This window comes from Ochotona princeps, chromosome 28 (genome assembly GCF_030435755.1).
Source record: "Ochotona princeps isolate mOchPri1 chromosome 28, mOchPri1.hap1, whole genome shotgun sequence".
Classification (NCBI taxonomy): domain Eukaryota; kingdom Metazoa; phylum Chordata; class Mammalia; order Lagomorpha; family Ochotonidae; genus Ochotona; species Ochotona princeps.
In genome coordinates, this window is record NC_080859.1 from 25,307,278 (window position 1) to 25,332,245 (window position 24,968).

Here is a 24,968-nt window from a genome sequence, read left to right on the forward strand (position 1 = left end):
GAACCGGCTATTGTGTTTGTGGCTATGAGGCTAAATAGAAATGTCCATTAAGATAGCAGCTGATGAGTGATGTTAGAGTGACTGACAGAGAAGCTGTTAATTGTGAAATTCTGCTTGAGAGAAATGCTTTCTCCTGTTAGCTTTAGAATAAGATATTGCTTGAAGTGCGACTTGCAACCACCTCTCTAAAGACTTTTCTCACTCTGGTGTTCCCTACGAAAAGAAATACACTGACCAGGAGAAAAGGGCTGTGACACTTAGAACAGTGAGACCACAACTCACTAATCAAGGGTATTTGGAAGAGTTTTATTTCAAGGTCCTGATCCTTTTCCAAAAACTATTAAGTGTAAAGGTGACTTGGTTATTCCTGCCAATCCTTCACTTCTGCACGTGCCCCTGGTTCTGGTTCTGTCTGCCTGGGCAGGCTGTTTCTAGCCCTACCTAGCAATCAGCTAGAACACAGCATCATCCACCTGGAATTGCTTTACCTAATTTCTTTACCATCATACTGTTCACTGGTTTTCAGATGATATCTCCATTACCAGAAGATATGTACATGGTACTCTTTTTCTGCGGACAGTGCTGGGCATATGGTCAGCAGTCAGTTTATACTGCACAAGTATAAGGTAACTCCTTATTTTTTTAAGATTTATTTTATTTTCATTACAAAGTCAGATATACAGAGAGGAGCAGAGACAGAGAGGAAGATCTTCCGTCCGATGATTCACTCCCCAAGTGAGTGCAACAGCTAGTGCTGCGCAAATCTGGAGCCAGGAGCCAGGAACTTCTTCCAGGTCTCCTATGTGGATGCAGGGTCCAAGGCCTCGGGCCGTCCTTGACTGCTTTCCCAGGCCACAAGCAAAGAGCTGGCTGGGAAGGGGAGCTGCCGAGGATTAGAACCAATGCCCATTTGGGATCCCAGCACTTTTAAAGCAAGAACTTTAACTGCTATGCTATCAAGGTGGAACTGGCAATTCCTTATTAAAACTATACATGATATGTGCAGGAATCTTATGGAAAATAATAATCGAAGCCTAATCAGAAATGCCATTACCAAGTCCCCACAATGATACCAAATCATATTGCAAAGTCAGGTATACAGAGAGGAGGAGAGACAGAGAGGAAGATCTTCTGTCCAATGATTCACCCCGCAAGTGACCGAAACATCTGATGCTGTGCAAATCCAAATCTAGGAGCCAGGAACTTTCTCCAGGTCTCCCACATGGGTGCAGGGTCCCAAGGCCTGGGCCATCCATGACTGCTTTCCCAGGCCACACACAGGGAACTGGATGGGAAGTGGATCTGCTGGGATTAGAACTGGTATCCATATGGGATTCCGTTGCATTCAAGGTGAGGACTTTAGCTGCTAGGCCACCATGCTGCCCCCCCCCCCCACTTCCTAATTTCAACCTCCTTGTACAATTTAACCATTCCACATTTTTGGTTTTGACTTTCCTTAGTATGAACATATTTTCATTCGTTCTTTCTCAATGACTGGACCTGAAATATTTGTCAATTCCTAATGTGGCACAGAACAGCAGTAGATCTTTAATTAATGCTGCCTGCTAACATATACGATATCAAGTGGTGCTTATTTTTACTGAGAAGTAATTATGTGGAGTCCAAATTTGGACCCTATGTGATGACTAGGTTATTCACATAATATATTGCACAGGGACATCTGAGACCTCAGTTTTCCACCTTACATGAGTCACTCCCATGCCTTTCCCTAATTTATAGTCTTCCCTGATTATGGGATTAAATATTCAAAATGTGTGATTTCTCACTGGGCCTTGCTGTTTCCATTTCAGTTCCCTGGGCTGGTGTCCATCACAGGCACAGCAAACACACTCAACAGTGTCTGCTCCGTTTCCTTTTCATGGACCTGTTTATGTTCTATATTATTTGGAGATGCTACCGTTACCAACATCATGGACAGCGGTCTGGTATCAGACCAAGAGCAAAGTGGTTGCAGCTGTGGAATGGTCTCGCAGGAGAGTTTGTGTTGGTGCACCTGCTGCGTATTTTGGTTGTTTTCAGTAAAGATACGCTGGGTGTAATTTTTCTACTGTCATTTTGACAGATATTATCATTTGGAAAACTGACACAAGAATGCATGTATTTGTTATAAATTCAATTCATGTACAACTATCTCCAAAAGAAGTTTAATTCTGAAGTATGAAAAAGGTCAAAATGTGTGAGAGATATTTCTTAATTATCACAAATCTAGTCTTTCTCAAGTATGTGTTCTACTTTGAGACAGATGAGTTTGTGCTGTCATAATCGATCCTGTGCTTAAAAATCACGTTAAAACCCTATGTTCCCATCTGAATCATTGTCTACATATCTTTCATTGTTTTCCACATCTTCATGAACACATCCAATTATTTTATTCCTCTCCAACTGCTACAAACATTCAAAATATCTGATGCTAAATCTTTACTTTTATTCTCTAAAACTCTAACCCTTGTGTTTTATCATCTCTTCCACACAGAAAAAATACCTTCCTGATCTTACAAAATAATTTCCTTTCTTATTTCTCATTGGTGATCACAGTTTATTTAGAATTCAAGTGGTTAAAAAAGATGAATTGGATAGACTAACAGCACTTCAGATCTCCAGAAATTTGAAACTGCTCTAAAAATACAACTCTTATGAAAAACTCAAATGTATTTATTTGATGCCATGGACAAAAGAAGATTTTAAAACATGCAAAGTACCTAGGGCTAAATTTTCTACAGCATTGGATTTTAACATTGTTGTGTTTGCACTGATTTTCTTTGATTTCCATTTAAACTTCTTCATGGGAGGAGTTACAGCTGAGAGCCTGGAATGAATTTAAATTCTGAGTGTCAAATTTACATATGTGCTATGTTTTGAAAAAAGAAGAAAGCGTATAAGTTTGATACTTGGTTGAGGAAATCGAAGAGCAATGGTTTCTGAAACTGGTTGTCCAAATGTTCGAGATGACATTGCATTTAATCACTGATCCATTTATATTCTCTCTACCATATTCTAATGCAAGCTACTTGTTAAATAGTAGCACATGTGGTATTTAACCTTTTGGGATTGGCTCATTTCCCTTAGCATTATGGTTTCCAGTTTGGCCCATTTGGCCACAAAGAACTGCATTTTGTTTTTTTTAATAGCTGAGTAGTATTCCATGGAGTAGATGAACCATAGCTTTCTTATCCAATCCTTTGTTGATGGGCATTTTGTTTGCCTTAATTTAAGATGATATGAAGTTATGTATAACATGTTATGTTATGAATGTTATATGTTGTGTATAAACTAAAATTAAAATGTAAGTGAGGTGGTCACAGAAGGTGGCTAGGAACTCGCATTTACTTTTAACATATTGGTTACTCATTACTATGTCAATTAATTCCATAATGATGGAAATTTTTGCTGATGGTATGTTGGAGCTTTCAATTGACTGGGATGATACTCTGCTGGCTCTGTCTTCAGACCAGAAAGGGTATACCTAAGAAGCCGTTGAACTTGACTGGACAATAAGATGCTGGACTCTATGTTTGGTATACGCTTGCAATGGGGGAATCTCAACTGAACTTGAGCTGTGGTTATGCAACAAGGTGGAGGAATTCACCATGGTGGGAGGATTTGGGGAGGGGTGGGGAGAACCCAAGTACCTATGAAACTGTGTCACATAATACAATGTAATTAATGAATTAAAAATAATAAATAATAAAAAAAAATAGTAGCACAAATAAGCCCATCATATAAAATGTGTGAAGCAAATGTGGTAAATATTTGACGCCATAAATTTGTTGGGGGTTAATGGAATATTGCTTAGTTTTACGTAAAATAACTTACGCAAAATAAATTTGATATTCTAAAATAAAATAATTGGATAGTGTAAAAATTTACCAGTAGCCATAGGCTTAGCATACAACTAACCTTCATATTCAACAAGTAAAAAATTAGAGAAATCACAATTTCTCAAGAGTAGAAACAACAATCAAATCTCAAGATGCTCTTTCCATTTCTACATTATTTTTGTGCTAAACTTTAACTATGACATGTTAGGCGAAAACCATGATGATTGCCTTTAGGGAACTGGCTTGTTTGACAAAGAAAAATATTTTAAGTTGAGGAACTAAGTGGCAGCAATATGTGATTGCCCCAGAGGAGGAGAAACAGAAAGAGGATTCACCTGGGTCCATCAGGGTCTCTTGGGAATCATCTGCTTTTTGTCCTGGCCAGTGTCCCTCTGGGTCAGCAGGTGTCTAGATGTCAGGGAGCTGCCTAATGAGCAGGTGCCAGGAGCTGTAAGCAGCTCCTCTGCTGGGGTCCCTCAGACTGTGCAACCTTGGGCTAGAAGCAGCCAGGTTGTGGCATTTGCTGCCCAAGTCTGGCTCAGGGATCAGAGCTTCCCTCTTTTTTCTCTGCTGTGTCTTGGAAGAGGCTTCAGTCACCAGCATCCAGTACCCACTGTTCCCATGCAGGTGAATCTGAACACAGCAGGAGTAGTCACAGACTATGGACATAGAGTGCTTTCTCTAGAGTCACTCAGGACCTGAGTTAATGCACCAGACATTTCTGGGGTTGTTGACTCGTATACTTAACTATGAATGCATATATCAGTGATTATCACAGAGCAGGAAAATGTTGAATCTCCTAGGCCAATGATCATTGCTAATAAAAAAAAAATGAGGGCTTGAAAAGATCATCTCGCAGAGATAATGAGAGGCTTAAACTGCCTAGAATACATGGAGCCAACTTTGCAGCATTTGGAGGTCTGTTGGAGCAGAAAAGCAATTTTCTTTGTGTAGGGACATGTACTGCAGTGACATCATAGCAGTTTTCCAGTGTGAGAGAGGTTGGTTGTTCCCCATTCAAAACTTAATTGGAGGGGGTGACAACCCCCTAGGCCTGGGACAGCTTCTATAGACTGAGTCAAAACTCTCCTCCTCTATTTCATCACTGACTGTGCCTGTACTGACAGGAAAGGCCCTGGTGTGGGGAAATGTCTGCTTGGAAATCCTGATGGGAGCAGCTGCTGAACACACATGTCTAACAATCCTCTCTCTGCTCTCACACCGTGTTATCAGATGACTCAATGTTAATGATACAGTAAGAAGGGCTCTATCAAAGACACATGCTTGGCAGATATCGCATCATCTGTGAGTTGGGTACACGTAGGGCTTTCCAGTCACTTACATGTCTCCTGCAATTTCACACTCTCCTGGTGTGCTGTCAGGTAACAGACTTTTATTCTTGTCTTTATTGCCTTTCTGCAAACAAGGATTGGCCATTTGGACACCTTTTTTTTCTGTCATTTTGCTCTTTAATATGTACTTGGAGTGTTCTTTAGTGCAAGCAAGAAAGTGCATATAAAATGTAACTTAGTTATGGTGCAAAATGTCTGGTGCAATAGTATTTTAGCGCGTACTTACAGGAGGTAATCAAACTTCGGAGGATTCCCAATTTGCAAATGCATACACAAAAATGTGTGAAACTATCACCCGCATTTTAAGACATTTTGATGGACCTTCTTACTAAAATTTAAGAGGACTAGTGAAAGCTTGTATTTTTCTGTTGTCAAATCAGAAACTCATCCTGAGCTGCAAACCCACTACAATTAAAATCTACAAAACAATTTGGTTCTGCAAACTAAGTCTTAACCAGTCACTTTTACATATATTTCTAACCTGCTCCACATTGAGTTGTTCTTATCATTTGGCATCCTTTGTGTTCCCTCTTGTCTAGCTGATTGGACCATTTACTCATAGTGACGCACTTGTGCCTCCAATTGTATGATTAGACTAAAGATGATTTTATCTGTATTAAGCAGAATTGAATCCCAGTATTTCTTAACATACACAAAAACACATATTATACATCACATCATCTCCTTATGCTTTTTCATGCATTTACTTCAAAATGTATAATGATTTAGTAAACACTGATGAACAGAAATTTCTTAATTGTCAAATAATATCTCATTAAATTTCAGAAGTGTTTGATGCTTTAGGGAAGGCCTGAGAGTGGGAAGGAATTCTTGGTCAGTGATTTCATTGGGAAGGAGCAAAATGGAACCTGAGCCATCTCCAAATGTGGAAGCCACATTCTGAACAGGAACAAATGAATTTTGGAGTTCCACTCTGTTATGTACATTCTCTTTGTATAAATATGCTTCAGATTCAACTACATTTTCCTGGTAGTGTTTGGCACCACATGAAACTGAGAAACCAAATTCAGCTGTCAGAATTCCTTCTCCTGAGTTTCTCAGAGAACCCAGCACTGCAGCTTCTTATCTTTGGGCTGTTCCTCTCCATGTATCTGGTCACTTTAGGGGAAACTTGCTAATTGTCCTGGCCATCTTCTCTGACACCAACCTCCACATGACCATGTACTTCTTCCTCACCAACCTGTCCTTCATGGATGTCTGCTTCACCTGCAACACCATCCCCAAGATGTTGGTGAACATCCAAACACAGAGCCCAGCCATCAGCTATGCAGGCTGCATCACACCGATGCTCTTTTTGCTGCTATGTGGGAAGCCTGGATGACTTTCTCCTGACCATGATGTCCTATGACTGGTTTGTGGCGATCTGTCACCCCCATACTACATGTTCATAATGAACTTCCAGCTCTGTGTGCAGCTGGTTCTGGTGTGCTGGGTCATTGTAACCTGAATGCCCTTATGCAGAGCTTATTGGTGCTTAGGCTGAGCTTCTGCACACATTTTTAAATCCATCACGTCTTCTGTGAGTTGAGTCAGGAGGTCCAAATAGCCTGTTCTGACACCTTTCTTAATAACCTCATATTAAAATTGGCAACTGCGCTGCTGGCGGGAGGTCCTCTATCTGGGATCCTGGACTCCTATTCTTTATCGCTGTACAACGTGGTCACTCCAATACTGAATCCTTTCATCTACAGCCTGAGGAATATAAACATGAAGAGGGCTATGAAAAGACTGCTGCTCCCTAATGGATAGAGGAACCCACAGTGTTGAGGCTGATCAGTGTCAATAATTTCATGTCTCGAGCCTCACGGTCAGACAATGTGATGCATTTATCAGAGTAGGCAGAGCTTGCTGAGTGTTTTCCCTGTGCTTTTTATAAATGCTTAATTTTCTGTGTACACTGCAAACGTATGACCCATTGCAATGAACTGTGTATTATCTGGTAGGTCAATAATCATCATTTATTTTAACTTAACCTTAAGACTATGATTAAAAAGTTTAAATAACATGATTGTAGAAAAACTACAGAAAGATACGATTAAGCCATTGAAATATACCTGGTATCATAGATTTTTATTTAGGAAATACATTAAACCTCTTCACTTTATATCCATAAAAGACTTAAGAACATAATTTTTAAAGTCGTAAGAATATCCCCATCCATTTGTTAAAAATAGTGTAATTCAATGTTGCTATCTTTGGTGCTGGGACAGAAATTTTGGCAAAACACTTGTTTCTTCATTTGATTTTTGAGAAATATTCCTACTCCTGGTATGATGCTAAGTTATCAGAAAACTGTCCTTGTTGTAACTCTTTCCATGAAGGCACTTCTGGAAGGTGATACACTGTCAGTTTATGGTGTCTTTAGTAACTTTCACAAGCCACCTAGCATTGCTTAATAAGAGTTAAAATATACATGCAAAGAATCCTATGGAAATTTATTGCAACTGAAGTATAAAGAACAAGGAAATTTGATTATGTCAGTGACATACATTTTTTTCTTTTTTTTTTACATTTCATTATTATTGTTATCATTTTATGATACAGTTCCATAGGCTCCTGGCATTTCCCTTCCAATTCCCTCCCTCCACCTAGTTCCTCTATATCATTACTAAAATATAGTTCTTCATACACAGTCATATGTCCATCATTGTGGGCATGGACAATGGCAGAGAGTCCAGCATCCTATTGTCAAGTTATAGTAAACAGTTTCATTGTAAGTTCATCTTTCTCCAGAAACCTTCAAACTTTTGGAAGAAAATATTGGAAACACACTGCAAGATCTAGGTGTAGGCCCTGACTTCCTAAAAAGGACTCCAAAAGCACTAGCAATCAAAACCAAAATGAACAAATGGGACTTCATCAAACTAAGAAGCTTCTGTACCTCAAGGGAAACAATCAACAAAGTAAAAAAGCAACCCACAGAATGGGAGAAGATCTTTGCACACTACATAGGTGATAGGGGGCTAATCTCCAGAATATACAAAGATCTCCAGAGAAACCAAAACACCAAAACAAACTACTCAAGAAATGGGCACAGGAAATGGGCAGATGTTTCACAAAAGAACAAACCCAAATGGCAAACAAACATATGAAAAAATGCTCAAGTTCGTTGGCAATAAGAGAAATCCAAATGAAGACAACAATGAGGTACCGCCTAATGCCAGCAAGGATGGCACACATACAAAAAACCACCAACACTTGCTGGCGAGGATGCGTGGAAAAGGGAACCTACTCCACTGCTGGTGGGACTGCAAACTTGTACAGCCTCAATGAAAATCAGTATGGAGAATACTCAAACAATTGAAAATCAGCATACCATATGATCCAGTAATAGCACTCCTAGGAATATATCCAAAACACCTGCTATGAGAAACCAACATGTACCCTTATATTTATAGCAGCACAATCAATAATTGTAAAAACTTGGAAGCAACCAAAATGCCCAACAACAGAAGACTGGATAAGAATGCTATGGTTCATCTACTCCATGGAATACTACTCAGCTAATAAAAAAAACGAAATGCAGTTCTTTGTGGCCAAATGGGCCCAACTGGAATCCATTATGCTAAGAGAAATGAACCAATCCCAAAAGGTTAAATGCCACATGTTTGCCTTAATTTCAGATGAAAAGATGTCAATCTGGAAAATAGTACCTGTATATTGTAATATTATTGCAATCTCTAACAGCCTGTATCCAATGCATTAAGATAATGCAATGTAATCTGTAAATCAACAATTAATGTCAGACTGCTTATGATCTACATCAAAAAACTGTTAAACCTGAAACACTCTTAATACCCTACGTTACTCCATAATGGGGAGGGAATGCAGAGAAATCTTCCATGCCCCTAAAAAGTGTGAGGAAAACGTGTAATATAGCCTATTGAGATCAAATCTGGTAACTCATAGACAACAGACTCGAGTCAGCACTAGACAACAGTAAAGCTACAAAGGCATAAGGGGGGAATTGGGATCGATCCTGACAGCCTTTTAACAGGAGGTCATGTGCATGGAGCAGGGGGGGTACTCCAGAGTGCAGCAGGCAGACAGGAGGAGGTTCGGATCCCAACCCTGAAGACTCCCAGATCCTCACCACAGACTATCAATATGAGCAACAAGGACTACATCCCAACTGCCAAGGAGACCACGGGGAATTGGAGTGCCTTCGGAGGTTGAGAACTCTGAGGTCATCCACTCCAATCTGGAGCTTCTGCAGAGGATGGAAGAAGTCCAAACACTGCAGTGCAGAAACCAGCATCATTGGAACAACAACCAGGAGCCCTGAGTGGCCTGCAGAAACAGAAGAATAATAAACTTCCTTCGGGACCAGGGAGGGGAGCTTTCTCTGGTCCTGGCCTATTTCTGGCACTGGATCCCCACCCTCCCCCGCAATGACCATCAGGATTGCTCCAGAAACCCCTCAAAACAAACAAACATACAAACAAACAAAAAAACCTAGAATAGATAGACAAACAACAACAAGGAAAGCTTAGAATCAGAGAGGAAATGACCAGCGTGGATTTACTCATACCTCACTAGGTGGGACACAAAGATTAGTTACTCCTCACTGGGGTATCGAAGATTTCTCTGCACACCCCTCAAAAAAAAATGTTTTGCACCTAAACTGTTGACACAAGTCTTGTTACAGCTATAAGCCAGTTCAGACCACCCCAAAAACAACAAAGTTCAGCAAAATCATACTTCAACACTATAAACAGCTAAATGCTAAAATGAAGATGGGCCCGAGACAGCTGAATAGCAGTCTATAGCCATTGTAAGATGTATAGAACACGGTTGAATATAAGCCAAAATTGAAAAGTCTATGAAGAAGTCACAGGTTTGTGGTTGAGAACCTGCAGTTTCCTATTAACATATTGGTTAATCAATACCATGTCAATTAATACCGTAATGTAAACATTATGTTGGGGCATTTAATTGATTGGGATGATACTCTGCCGGCCCTACCTTCGGACCAGAGATGGTCTCACCAAGAAACCATTGAACTTACCAGGACAATAAGATGCTGGACTTCATGTTTGGTAAATACCTCCAATGAAAAAATCTCAACTGAATTTGAACAATGGAAATGCGACAAAGTGGAGCAATCCACCTTGGGGGGAGGGTTTCGCGAAGGGTGGGGGGAATCCAGTGCATATAAAAATGTGTCACATAATGCAATGTAAGTAATAAAAAAAAAAGTAAAAAAAAAATTGCCTTCCTGGGCCTGACGCGATACCGTAATGTTTGATGCCCTCGCCATGAATGCCTGGGATCCAGTATGGGCTCTGGTTTTAATCCAGGTGGCCCTGCTTCCTATCCAGCTCCCTTGTTGTGGCCTGAGAAAGCAGTTGAGGACTTCCAAATCCTTGGGACCCTGCACCCGTGTGGGAGACCCATAAGAGCTTCTGGCTCCTGGCTTCGTGTTGGCTCAGCTGTAGCCGTTGTGCTCACTTGGGGAGAGAACCTTCGAATGGAAGATCTGCTCTTTTTCCTCCTCTCTGTATATCTGCCTTTACGATAAAAATAAATACTTAAAATATTTTTTGCCTTCCACATGAATTACTTTCTTGATTAATTTTGGAGTGTTAACCACTTTGCATCTTCTTTGCGTATCCTAATTATTACTGATTTCATCTACTGCCATAGTTCATTACCAATGATTTTTGCTTAAAATATTTGTGTATTTTTTCATAAAGCTTTTCTAACTTTCTTATTTCAAGTGCTGATACTACTGTATCATCCACATAATGCTGAACACAGACAAGAAAGCCAAACATGTTTCTTTTTTTTTTTTTTTCCCTTCTTTTGTGATCATCTTGGAAATGGAGGAGAGCTTTTTTTCCTTTAGTGTCTGAAATGTTGTACAAGTCTGGGCCTGCAGTTTTGATGGAAAATTTTATTCATTAGTTGGTTTGAATTTTCCAATTCTGCTTAAAACAGTCTATATTTCCTATGTTAATAAGTATGTATATTTTGGTAAATTGTCTTGAAAAATATAGTAGCTTTTGGTTTCTGCTTTAAAACATCTTATTCCTAAGTATTTCCAAAAATACTATTATGATCTGGTGAAAGCTTACAAATTTCGTGAAGGATGATGTTTATATTCCTGAAAGTGAATGTTTCTATTGCATTTCTGCTCTTAAGTGATTTTTACTGACATATACTTATTCATTCATTAAAACATTCATTTATTTTTATTGTAAAGTCTGGTACATAGAGAGAAAGATAATAGAAAGATCCTCAATCCACTGGTTCACTCCCTAAGAAGTACAACAGCCAAAGCAGAGCTGCTCCAAAGTCAGGAGGCCCTTCTGGGTCTCCCACGCTGGTGCAGGGTCCCACGGCTTTTGGCAATTCTGTACTGCTTTGCTAGGCCACAAGCAGGGAGCTAGATGGGAAGTGGAGCCACAAGGACATGGGCTGGCACCCATATGTGATCCCTGCATGTACAACATGAGGGTTTAGCCACTGAGACATTGGTCCACTCCCACATCTTTATTAACGTTGTTAATGAATTGCTACAATAGTGGATCATCATTATGCCTGATGCTTTAAATGCAGTCAGGTAGATCTCTACTTATTCGGCCATTTTATGCATTACACTCTGTACTCCCTCCTGGGTTTCAGAAACCTTTGCTGACAAGCCTTGTCTGCCTCCTCATGTCTCCAGCCCCATGAGCCTGTGATTACATCTGGTATTGTGTATCTCTAATCTTCTTCCTTGGACTACAGTGAACTGCCATTTCAACACCTAATGTGAATGGGATGAATGTTCATCCTTAAATAGTGTCATTTTAAAAATGCATCATTTAAAAATACATCATTTAGGGCCCAGCACAATAGTGAATGGTTATAGGCCTCTCCTTGCACTCTGTGGGATCCATATGGGTGCCAGTTCTAATCCCGGCAGCCCCACTTCCCATCCAGCTTCTTGCTTGTGGCCTGGGAAAGCAGTTGAGGGTGGCCAGAAGCTTTGGGACACTGCACCCATGTGGGAGATTCTCCGGGCTTCTGGTTTTGGTTTGGCTCATCTCTAGCCATTGCAGCTGTTTAGGGAGTGAATCATTGGACACACGATCTTCCTCTCTGTTTCTTCTCCTCTCTGTATATCTGCCTTTCCACATAAATAAATAAATCTTTTTAAAAAAAATGACTGAGACACACAGCAGAACATCTTCCATCTCTTGAGTCACTCTCTAAATGGCCTTAATAGCTGGGGCAGAGCCATTGAAAGTCAGGAGCCAGAAGCTATTCCAGGTTCACTATGTGGGTGCAGGGTCCCAAGGGCTGTGGTCATCCTTTGAAAGAGTCACCTTAGTTGTGAATACACAAAGAAGAGTGTCTGAAACCCTTGTCTTGATAGAATATCAACACAACATTCAAATGAGTTTTAGGACAATGCTGTGGCAGGTAACAATTTTCGTTAAAAAAAATGATTTTATTTTTATTTGAAAAGGCAGATTTACAGAGAGAAGAAGAGGCCACAATGAGCAGAACTGAACTGGACTGAAGCCAGCGCTTACTTGGGTCTCCTGTGTAGGTGCAGGGTATCAACAAATTGGGCCATCCAAAGCCTGGGGAGCCTCCCCACTCATGGGAGACCCAGAAGAAACTCTGGGCTCCTGGCTTTGGATCAGCTCAACTCTGGCCATTGTGGCCACCTGGGGATTGAATCAGTGCTCAGAAGATCTTCCTCTCTGTCTCTCCTCCTCTTTGTATATCTGACTTTACAATAAAAACCAATACATCTTAAAAAAAAAAAAACTCACTTCAGAAAAGTAAAAGAAAAAAAAAAATTAGGCCGTTGGCCACTGCTTTTCCAGGCCATAAGCAAGGAGTCAGATCAGACATGGAGCAGCTGAGACATGAGCAAATGTGTATATGGATTCTGGCACTGGAAAAGTAGATGAATAGCCTGTGTAGCCAAGGTACCTGACCCATGGCAGGCAAGCAAGTCTTGTGTGAAAGTTTTGTCTTTCATATTCGCAGTGAAACCAAAGACGTAAGCTCCTACTGAACTAGTTAGAAACTCAGTTTCCTAGATAAATTCACCTTTTTAACAGCACTGTATCTTATGAGCCGATGGCGTATTATGCACATGTAAAAAAATAGTATTGGTGCAAACAATGTTCCAGAAGGCAGAGCATCCTTTTCTGCTGCCAGAACTCTGTTCATAGAAAAACTTCAGAAACAGTGTGCACCTTGAATCAATTGCCCTTTACGCTGAGTTTCAATATTTGGCACAGGGATATTTGCTCAGATGCATAGCATTCATACCATTTTTTTGTTGTAAGAGAATGCAAACATACATTGTCAATGTATATCAAATAGCATATGGAGTCCAGGACTTGATATAAACTTGTCCACAACAGAGGACTTCTGCTTACTCCAGAACTCTCCTTATGTTTGCTTTATGTGTACCTAATATAAATTGAGTCCTGGTAACACGTGACAATTGCTGGTCTCACAGAAGAAATAGAATGTGACAGTCACTATCAAATGGAAAGACTAATTTGATTCCTTGAACTAACATCAGTGGCAACACGCATTTCAACTGTTGCATGAGAATGATGAATGTGGCATGGGGTCCAGGGCTGTGGCCTAGTAGATAAAGTTCTCACCTTGGTTGTGTTGAGATTACACACAGGCACAGGTCCTAATCCCAGCAAACCCGCATCCCATTCAGCTCCCTGCTTGTGACCTGGGAAAGCAGTCGAGAACAGTCCAAAGCCTTAGTGCCCTGCACCCATGTGGGATATCCTGAAGAGGCTCCTGGCTCTTGGCTTTAGATTGGCTCGCTCCAGCCATTGCAATCACTTGGAGAGTGAATCATTGGGCAGGTGATCTTCCTCTCTGTCTCTCCTACTCTCTGTATTTCTGACTTTGCAATGAAAAAAAAAAAATCTAAAAAAAAAAAGAAAGAAAGTAGCATGGATGGTGAAAAAATCCTTGAACAAATCAATTGTGTTTAATGTGTTGAGTTTCAGAAAAACAAATGTTTCATGCTCCTATGAAATGTGCTACAAACTACTTTTCTTAGCATACACTTCCTTTCAAGAAAATTTTCAATAAAATTAAAGGTCTGTCCTTTCTCACACTTGTAAGAAGACTGCATGTTACAAATATGGAGAGAAAGCTATGGGTGAACATCGCATACCAGAAGGTGCAACATTTCTATTCTAGTTTCAGAAGAATTCTACTCATGAAAATAACTTCAGAAACAATGTGGTTGTTGAACAGATTCTACCTACATGTTTGAAAATTTGGGAAAAGGAATGTTGCTGATGAAGTGCCAGGCATTCAGATGTGTGTGAGAACAGGAGTGAAAGCTGTGCTGCGAATGCATATCAAATTGGGTCTTGATTCCACGGCTTGATAGATCTTTGTCTTCAATACTAGAAGCATGCTAGAAACACGCAGACGGGGCAGATGGCACTAAGGTGTAAGAAGTATAGCTCCACAGTTAACAAGGCTGTGAGGAGTTTCTGGTTGCATGGCAATTCCTGGCAGAATGTCTCTCTAATCGTCTCATTGCTGCCTCAAGCCATTGCATGGACACTTGATCACCTCTCTGATAGTTCATGGAATTTTCTTGAGAGTGTTGTTATTTTTCTACAAATATGACATGATGTCTTTATCTGGTATAACCCCTGAAACTGATTTTATCAATCAAGTTATTGTAAAAAGGGTCTTGACACACAGCTAAAAGCATACAGTGGTGCAATTGAGCCTATATTGTTCCCACATCTCTTTCTTGTACTCTTTTTTGTTTGTAGTCACCTTTGTCCTGGAATTTACCCTAGGATGTGTAAAAGACTCAGTGCTGGCTTTAGGTAATTTTTCCTCTTGTGGAAAATGATCACCTGTATGATGTCAGAGTGAGTGTAGACTGCAATGACATATAACAGGACGTTAGTGTAAGGTTCTTTATTCCTAATCCAAGAAGGATACTCTCCTCATAGAAACATCTGGTGCTTCTGGCTTGTGTCCAAGAGATATTTTGGACACTCACAAGCAGGTGTGTGTTGCAGTAGGGGTTCACATAGCGTGTTCATCTATTTTTCATTCTTGTTTCTATTCCTAACAGAAGCTGCAAATTGGGTATTTAGAAATTATATTGCTATTACTATACCTGAGAAAATCTATTCCTTCTCTGAAGTGATGAAAGTAAATGATCTCTAGTAGAGTCAAGGACAATTGGTGATTATTTTGGATTAATGCCTTGTGTTATCTTCATTTTTTATTGTGTAAATTTTATTTTTTGGTACCTTTTAGATCTGTTTGATTAGGGTGTGAAGGGTCAAGGGCCAAGGGAAAGTGGGTGTGATCATTCTTTTGACATTCTTTCTTCCTTCCTGTATCTGGGGAGAGGGGAGAGACAAGGGGAGAACCCATACCCAGCCTTCCAACCATCTCAGGGTCCCCGATGTGGTACATGCACTGAGGGTCCCTCTCACGTGGTTTCGATAGTTCAAAAGTTCCATTTTGCTGCCAATTTTGCCACTCCAGTGATTTCATGATGAAATCTCCAGAATCCACCAGCTGACATAGTCTACCTTAGATTCTCTGTTTGCCCATTATTCACTGCAACTCTTGGCTGTGGCAGTTGACATCCCATTCAGTTTGCATATGTATCAATGGGCATTGAAGCCTAGTTCAACCCAACCAGCCCCACTATCCAGCCCAGACACATGCTGGCAGGTGCCACTCTCTGTCTAGCCATGCCTGTCCCAGTCCTGATTCTCATTCTCACCAGAGTGGCTAGTACCCACCATTTCCCTATTGGTTCTACTCCAATCCCAGATCTTGCACTCTCTAGCTGGTACTGCAGTTTAGCTTGACAGAGTTTTTGCCCCATGCCAGCCTCTGCTAGGTGATGCTGTGGCAAATCCCAACCAACCTTTACCCTCTTAGGCTTATGTATGTACTGGGAGGTGCAGTTCATTCAGCCTGGCTTGTCCTCAAGCCAGCTTTTATTCAGGCCAACAGGTTTCATAACCCTAACCCTCTCACACTCACCAATGGGAACAGAAGCCAAGCGTGGGATCTCCCTTTAGCCCTCCTACCAGGATCACCTACTCTCCCCAAGGTTTCAGGTGTGCTGGTGGGTGCTATAGTCCAGTCTGGTATGTATGGCCTGCCTCACCTCAGCATTTGCTAGAGGGTGCTGTAGGCTGGCTTGGCCTGGTCCCTTATCAATTCCAGCCCTCACTGGTGGCACTACAGCCTAGCCCAGCCCAGCCAGCCCCCAGTCCTGGCCCTAATGTGAACTGGCTGGTATTACATTCCAACCCGGTGTGACTCACACACCATTCTGACTCCTGGATTTTCCAGCAGGTAGTATAAACTGGTCCGATCTGGCTTGGCCAAGACCTGAGCAAAATTAAGCCCATGGATTCCAAAACCTTGCCTGGTGTGGGTTGCTCACTTTCATGATTCGTGTACTCATCTGCAGGCACTGTGTCCTGACACAGGCGTGGCCAAGCTCCTGCATCAGAGTTCTCCCAATACCAGATCTTGCACACACCAGTGGTTCCATGGGCCAGCCCTTCTTATTCCACCTACTATCCCAGCAGGAACAGTGAGCTTTCCTGACTAGCACTCACCTCTATTTCTTACTGCTGGGTGTTGTAGCCCAGCTTAGCCTGATCTAAAGCCAGTCACAGCTCACACATGGCTCAGCAGGGACAGAGACTTAGCACAGCCCATCCTGTACCCATCCTGGTTCTCACAAGCTCCTACGGGTGCTACAGTCTAGCCCAACCTTGCAAACCCCAGATACAGTCCACTTTAATGCCAAGGGAGACTGCATCCATATCCTGACAAGATCACAGCCTCCACTCTGGCCTCTGCACTCACCAGTGGGACCCATAAACCAGCCAGTGTGTGTGTGCCAGTGGTTGCTCTGACCCAGCTTAGCATAGCCCCTCACTACTCTTAAACTTTGCCTTTGGATGGCCTGGCCCATCCAGCCCCCAGTCACAAATCTCACTGATGTGTGGTGCAATCTGGCCTTACTCAGTTGGCTCTCATCCCTGACTGATGCAACCAGTAGGTGTGGCAGTCTAGCCTAGCCTGACCTAGGCTCCATCCTGTTTTCTTCACTTGCCAGTGGGCTATGGCTTGCTCAGCACAACCTGGTCTACCCCCTTCCAAAACCAACTCACATACTTGCCAACAGATGGAGCTACCCTGCCCAGCCTGCCCAACACCCAGGCCTGGACCATGTGCTCATCAGCGGGAACTATGACCCAATAGGGGAGTTTCCCAGATTCCCCGACTCTGGTCACTCCCAGACAAGATCACATACATTCCACTGGGTGTTTGACTCTTGTCCAACATGGCCTGCTCTATCTGTCCCATCCTTTGTCTGAGCTCGTGCAGCACACGCCAACCCACCCCACACTTTGTTTTAGGGTGCTCATGCAGGTGCTACAACTAGGACTTGCCTGCTTGCTCCTTGCTTCAGTGCCAGTGAGCATTGGTGAATTCCATGGTCATGCCTGTCTCAGCCCATCACCATTCCAACCCTCTGTAGTTCCATAGGTTTGGGCCAATATATTCCCACAAATCTACCCCAGGTTATCTTTTTTGCTGGTTGATTTCATGCCCCAATCTAATGAGAGCCATCCCCTGATTCAACACTCACTGTCAGCTACTGGGATCTAGTCCTGCCAGACAGCTCACCAGCCAAAGCTTATATGTATGTTGGCATGTGATGGTCAGCCATGTTCCATGCTAAGAAGCCCAGCCTTGGACTTCCATGGGGGTTGGAGTATCAATCTGACCCAAAAAATATCTTCAGGTCTCTTCCTTCCAAATGATGAAGTCTTGATCTCCTCACTTTCCTGCAAGTACAGTGGTCCTGTCATTGGGTGTCACTCAGGATACATTCCTCACCCTACAGGTACTGTGGCCTTATCCATGGATGTGGTTAGGCAGTAATTTGACACTCCCAAGACCCCAGAGCTCACTGCTGGGTGGCCGGCAGGTAGAGCCTAATGCCAGTTGGTGCACTGGCGGCCAACAAGCCCAGGACCCCCCCACACACACACCTAGCATCACTGCAGGGGGAGATAGATCCCAGTAGGAAGTCAGGGCTGGCACGGGTTCCAAGCCACAGCCACATGGCTGGGGACAAAAACACTCATGCTAGGGTATTGCTCAGACTGTCCTGGACTTCCATTTGGTTCATTTCTATACATTTTGATCATTTAAACTATTTTTCAATTAATCCTCTTCCACTTCACATGTTTTAGTATATTTCTCATCAACAGATAATGTTTAAACATTTACATTTTGAAAAGATCTCTTTCAATGCTACCAAACTGCATTCAGTCTTAGGATATTGGGTCTTCATGATTCACCTTGCTTCTTTCCCTTACTTTATCATTTAAATCAAAAGCACAGGTTTTTATATGGATTACATGAACTTAACACTGTGTCAAAGATATTACATACCAATACTAAAAAGTTGTCAACTGCACACTGTGCAGCAGTACTGAGGGTAATAATAATGCCTGAAAACATATTATTTTATCATCTCAGCAGCCAAAGGGAACCTTGATCATTGTCAGAAGAATCGATCCTCCATGGACTGCAGGAAGTCATACTAAATGGACATTTGTGGACAGTGAAAGGGTCTGTGTATTTAGTACACTTGATCTTAGCCAAAAGGCCGAGAAGAGATGGGTCTGTGTATTTAGAGCAATGTTTCCCTGTTTGCTGGACTTGGTGCCTAGAGCTGGTAATCATACACACAGAACATTGAAGGATCGTCACTAGTCAGAGGGAATTAGCAGCAAGAGACTTTTAAAGACTGAAGGTCACAGCGGTATAATGAAGAAGGGTCTGAAACAAGATGTGGTTTGCATGCTTGCATGTGAGTGGGGTCAATTAGTAGACAATGTGTTCTCTAGCAGCCTAGTAATGATTAAACAGTATATACTAGAAGAAGCTCTTTCCTGGATCTGTTATCAAAGTTTAAGAATTAGGACATTTCTGCACCCATGTTTTTCCATTCAACTGTGTCAGGACTTTTGCCCTGAGTTCCTGGTGCTTTGTCACAGGATTACTGCAGGTTAGTTACAGACCAGTGAGGTTCCACATTTGCCTTTGACCCAAATTTTTTCTCATAAATATTCTCCTATTGTTATTATAAACAAACTATGTGGAAGATGATCTGGCTATCCAAGTCATGATGTTTATTTGCTCATTGGTGCATGATGTAATATCCTGCAAAAAAAAAAAAAAAAAAAAAGAAGAAGAAAAGAAAAAAAAGGAGAAGGAATACAACATACAGTGATGCTTTGAGTCTATATCTGTGAATTCATTTCCTAAAGATCTTTGACAATATCCTGGAACAATCCCTTATAGGAGACTTGTCAACTGGTCATTGAAAGTGTTTAACATGGGCCTGGTGTGCTAGCCTAGTGGCTAAAGTCTTTGTGTGTGGCCTGGCCTGGAAGCCTAGCAGATAAAGTCTTCTTGTGTGCCAGGATATCATATGGAAGCTGGTTTTGTGTCCCACTGGTCCCACTTCAAATACAGCTCTCTGTTTGTGTAATAGGAGAGCAGTAGAGCATGAACCAAAGCCTTGGGACCCTACACTCATGTAGGTTATCCAGAGGAGGCCTCTGGCTCCTGGTTCCTGGCTTTGGATCATCTCAGCTCTGGTCATTGTGGCCACTTTGAAAGTGAATCAGTAAAGTGGAAGATCTTTCTCTCTGTCATTTTTCCTCTCTGTATATCTGACTTTCCAATCCAAATAAACAAATCTGTTTTTCAAATGAAAGCATTTAGCATTTCAGATTTTAATTGTTCAGGGTATAGCATTATATTATCTCATAGGTCCTGCTTATTATATTTAATCATGTCCCAGTTATAGAAAGACTTGTTCTATTTAGCAAGGGTCATGAAGAAATGGGAAACATTCCAATCACAGGCTAGAGCTTGTTGTTTTTGGATATTGATGGCATGATCCACCAACTAGAACACAGCCTCTTCAATAGTACTGACCCATTTTTGAGGTCACCATCATTTTTCTTAACAATGAAATCCACAACTCATGGGAATCGACAAAGGATTCCGAATAAAAGATAACATCATAATAAATGTCATGAGTGCTGTCATGGATATTACCAGAGTAGTTCCCCTTCCAACACAGTCTGGGTCATGAAGCTGCTGCCAATTTTTTTTAATTGAGTTTTCATGGGATAAAAAATATTGTCATGAAACAAGTGGGGGTGAGAAGGAGAAACGTTCCCAGCATGCCAAACCATTACTCCATGCATTTCATAATGTCAATGATGATCGGACTTATTCCAAGAGGGAGAAATTAAATGATTACACAGAACATAGCTATGATCCTCAAAATAATTGTATGCAAATTTATCATAAGGGCCCCAATCAACATAAGAATAGCTATGAGAAAGCATGATTAATTTTCCCCACAAACATCACAGTCACTCCAATGGACAGGTTGATACTCCCAATGTCTAGTCTAAGCTAGCAGTACATGGAGGGAGATTAGACTTTCCTATATTAGTATATTTTCTATCAGTTACATTGAAAGAGAAGACATGGATGAGGCCAATTCTGTTCAGGTGTTTTCCAAAGGAGGTAAAATACTAAGCCAAGACTGAATAGCATGGGTGGTGAACACTCAAATGCAGGGGAAGAGTACGAAAATAAAGCTAGCAAGCTGTTCATGTTCTTCCCCTGGAAATGCTTGCCTCTCAACTCCAAGGTGCAGGGAAATTTATGGAGTCATTAACCCAGACCGTAGGCCCCGTCTCTCCCCATTCAATCACTTGTAACAATGGAGGCTGAGATCAAGTTCCTGTTCTCTGAGGAAGATCCACTGAAATGTCCATTTTCTTTAGGGACAGAGCTATCCTCAGGGGAGCTGTTCTACTTCTGAGGTCAGATGAGCTGTGGAGGGAAATACAGCTTTTTTCAGAGGATCGATCAGGAAATTCAGTGGAGACAAGAACACAACATCTGTTGAGGGTTATTACTGTTCTAGAATTGTAATCACTGAGTCGTCTCACCCACACCTAGTTTGTAAGTCCTTATTAGAGAATGTAAATATGGAAAAGTGTTTGCTGGACGCAGCAGAATGGCAAATGTATCAATCCTTTGCCATGCACGCACTGCATTCCCAATTGGGTGCCAGTTCATATCCCAGCTGCACAACTTCCTTTCCAGCTCTCTGCTTGTCTCTTAGCAAAGCAGTAGAGGTTGGCCCAAAGTCATGGGACCCTGAACCCATGTGGGAGACCTGGAAGAAACTCCTGGCTCATGTTTTTGGATCTGCTAAGCTCTGGCCATTATGGCCGCTTGAGGAGTAAAAGAGCAGTTGAAAGATCTCCTTCTCTCTGTGTATCTGTCTTTGAAAAAATAAATAAATAAACTGAATCTCATAAAAAAATAATCAAACGTAGTGTAATGTCTCCTTGAGGCAAACTTTAAAAGTGAAATGTTAAAAGTGTTAGAGTCAAAGTGTCTCTGAGGGCGATCACAATTTTTGTTTTTTATTTAACAATAAGCTTTTGAGGGTGCAATATGCACATTCAATAATAATTTGCCCTTAAGGATTATAAGAAATGCTTGTAACATGTAGGGTGGACCACTCTAGAAAAAGTTTTGAAGTTTTTATTAATTCCATAATGATGTAAATTTTTGCTGATGGTATGTTGGAGCTTTCAATTGACTGGGATGATACTCTGCTGGCTCTGTCATCAGACCAGAGAGGGTATACCTAAGAAACCGTTGAACTTGACTGGACAATAAGATGCTGGACTCTATGTTTGGTATACGCTTGCAATGGGGAAATCTCAACTGAACTTGAGCTGTGGTTATGCAATAAGGTGGAGGAATCCACCATGGTGGGAGGGTTTGGGGAGGGGTGGGGAGAACCCAAGTATCTATGTAACTGTGTCACATAATACAATGTAATTACTGAAGTTAAATAATAAATAATTAAAAAAAAAAAAAAGAAGTTTTTATTGGTATATGCAAGTCTGTTTTTTTTAATTTTTTTTTTTAAAGCACAGGTAATTCTTACGATAGAAAAACAGATGAGGGCCCGCACTGTTGCCTAGCAGCTAAAGTCCGCAACTTGAACACGCCGGGATCCCATATCGGCGCAGTTCTAATCCCGGCAGCTCCACTTCCCATCCAACTCCCTGCTTGTGGCCTGGGAAAACAGTCAAGGATGGCCTAATGCTTTGGGAAACTGCACCCACATGGGAGACCCGGGAGAGAATCCTGGTTCCCGGCTTCGGATTGGTGCAGCACTGGCCTTTGTGGTCACTTGGGGAATGAATCATCGGAGAGAGAGAGAGAGAGAGAGAGAGAGAGAGAGAGAAAGAAAGAAAGAAAGAAAGAAAGAAAGAAAAACAGGCAAGAAAGAAAAACAGGCAAGAAAGAAAAACAGGCAAGAAAGAAAAACAGGCAAGAAAGAAAGAAAGAAAAACAGGCAAGAAAGAAAGATTTATTTATTCAGAACTCACAGGTGATTCTCTGAGGAATTTAGAAAAGGTGTAAAGGAGTGACCATGAGGAAATCACCAGATGCCTTCTTAAAAATATTTGGCCAGCTTCTGTGACCACCTCACCTATACTTCAATTTTAGTTTATACACAACATATAACATTCAAAACGTAACATGTTATACATAACATCATATCATCTTAAATTAAGGCAAACATGTGGTATTTAACCTTTTGGGATTGGCTCATTTCCCTTAGCATTATGGTCACAGAAGGTGGCTGGGAACCCGCATTTACTTTTAACATATTGGTTACTCATTACTATGTCAATTAATTCCATAATGATGTAAATTTTTGCTGATGGTATGTTGGAGCTTTCAATTGACTGGGATGATACTCTGCTGGCTCTGTCATCAGACCAGAGAGGGTATACCTAAGAAGCCGTTGAACTTGACTGGACAATAAGATGCTGGACTCTATGTTTGGTATACGCTTGCAATGGGGAAATCTCAACTGAACTTGAGCTGTGGTTATGCAACAAGGTGGAGGAATCCACCATGGTGGGAGGGTTTGGGGAGGGGTGGGGAGAACCCAAGTATCTATGTAACTGTGTCACATAATACAATGTAATTACTGAAGTTAAATAATAAATAATTAAAAAAAATATTTGGCCAGGCACTATTATAGAAAAAAGTGTTAGACATCATTTTCATGTGGTCTGGAGATCACAAGATAACTCAGAGTCTTAAGTAGAGGATAAATGAAGGAATCAGCCTAAGTTGCGTAGGCTCAGGAACCGTATCAGGTGAAAATGACCAAAAAACCACATTAGAAAATGCTTATCCAAAGATCTGATACTTCCTATAAACTTGAGGCAATAATACATGTTTGCAACCAAAGTAAATTCTACATTGGAGAGAGTAATGAGAATATAGCTTAAGTGTCTTGTTTGATTCAGAAGCTATCAAACTGGGCCCATCAGGGTGGCGTAGTGGCTAAAGTCCTCACCTTGACCACACAGGAATCCCATATGGGTGCCAGTTCTAATCCCAGCAGCCCTGCTTTCCATACAATTTTACTATAAAATCAGATATACAGAGAAGTGAAAAAACAGAGCAGAAGATCTTCTGTTAGATGATTCACTCACCAAGTGAGCGCAACGGCTGGTGCTACGCTGATCCGCAGTAAGGAGCCAGGATCCAGGAACATCTTCAATGTCTACCACATAGGTGCAGGATCCCAATGCATTGGGCCATTCTTGGCTGCTTTCCCAGGCCACAAGCTGGGAGCTGAATTGGAGGTTGAGCTGCAGGGATTAGAACCGGCGCTGATATGGGATCCTGGCGCGTTGAAGGCGAGTACTTTAGCTGCTAGGCCATGGCACAGGGCCCAAGATCATAACAGTATCTTCAAAAATATTAGAAATAAGATGTTTTATAGCAGACACTGAAAGTTATTATATTTTTGAAAACAATTTACCAAAATACAAATACTTTAATAAGTATTTAATAAGTATATTAATACATAGGAAATATAAACTAGATTGAAGTAGAATTTGAAAAATCAAATCAAACAATGAACAAAATTCACAAGCAAAACTGCAGGCCCAGACTTGTACAACATTCTAGACACTCAAGGAAGAAAAGAACTCCTCCATTTCCAAGATGATCACAAAGGAGGAAAAAAAAGGTGAAAAGAAACCTGTTCGGCTTTCTTGTCTGAGTTCAGCATTACATGGATAACACAGTAGTATCAGGACTTGAAATAAGAAAGTGTAAAAAAGCTTTATGAAAAAATGCACAAATGTTTTCAGCAAATATAATTGGTAAGAAAACTGTGGAAGTAGCTGAAATCAGTAACAATCAGGATATGCAAAGAAGATGCGTATTGGTTAACACTCCAAATTTAATCAAGCAAGTAATTCATGTGGAAGGCAAACATTTTTGTAAGTCCATCAATATCAAATGTTCAAAAAGTTGTTTAAATAAAAATTCAGCTTCTTGTGAGAAGAGGAAACTGCTAGCAGAATGACAGAAAATGGCAATTTCCCTACTATAACTGAGGCTACAATGCATGTGTAATGACCAGCATTGCTAACATATGACACTGGGAGTCTTTCCCTTGAGTCAACCTAGGCAAGGTTTGTTCTTCTCACTTTGTCTCTTCAACATTGTTCTGGATGTGTAATCGGGAAATTAAACACAGAAAGGAAATTTTATGCATAGTGGCCAAGTTCTAAGCAGCAGAACTGTCAGCCTGTAC

At 41.2% G+C, this 24,968-nt stretch overlaps 1 protein-coding gene across 1 annotated transcript in view; it reads left to right on the plus strand.

The window, feature by feature from the left end:
- The first annotated feature begins 6,371 nt into the window (after positions 1–6,371).
- LOC101520657 (zinc finger protein 260-like) overlaps positions 6,372–24,968 on the plus strand; it is a 56,025-nt gene continuing 37,428 nt past the window's right edge. The window contains exon 1 of the mRNA XM_058656213.1: positions 6,372–6,516. Within this exon, the coding sequence (XP_058512196.1) occupies positions 6,372–6,516 (145 nt within the window). The remainder of the gene's footprint in view (positions 6,517–24,968) is intronic.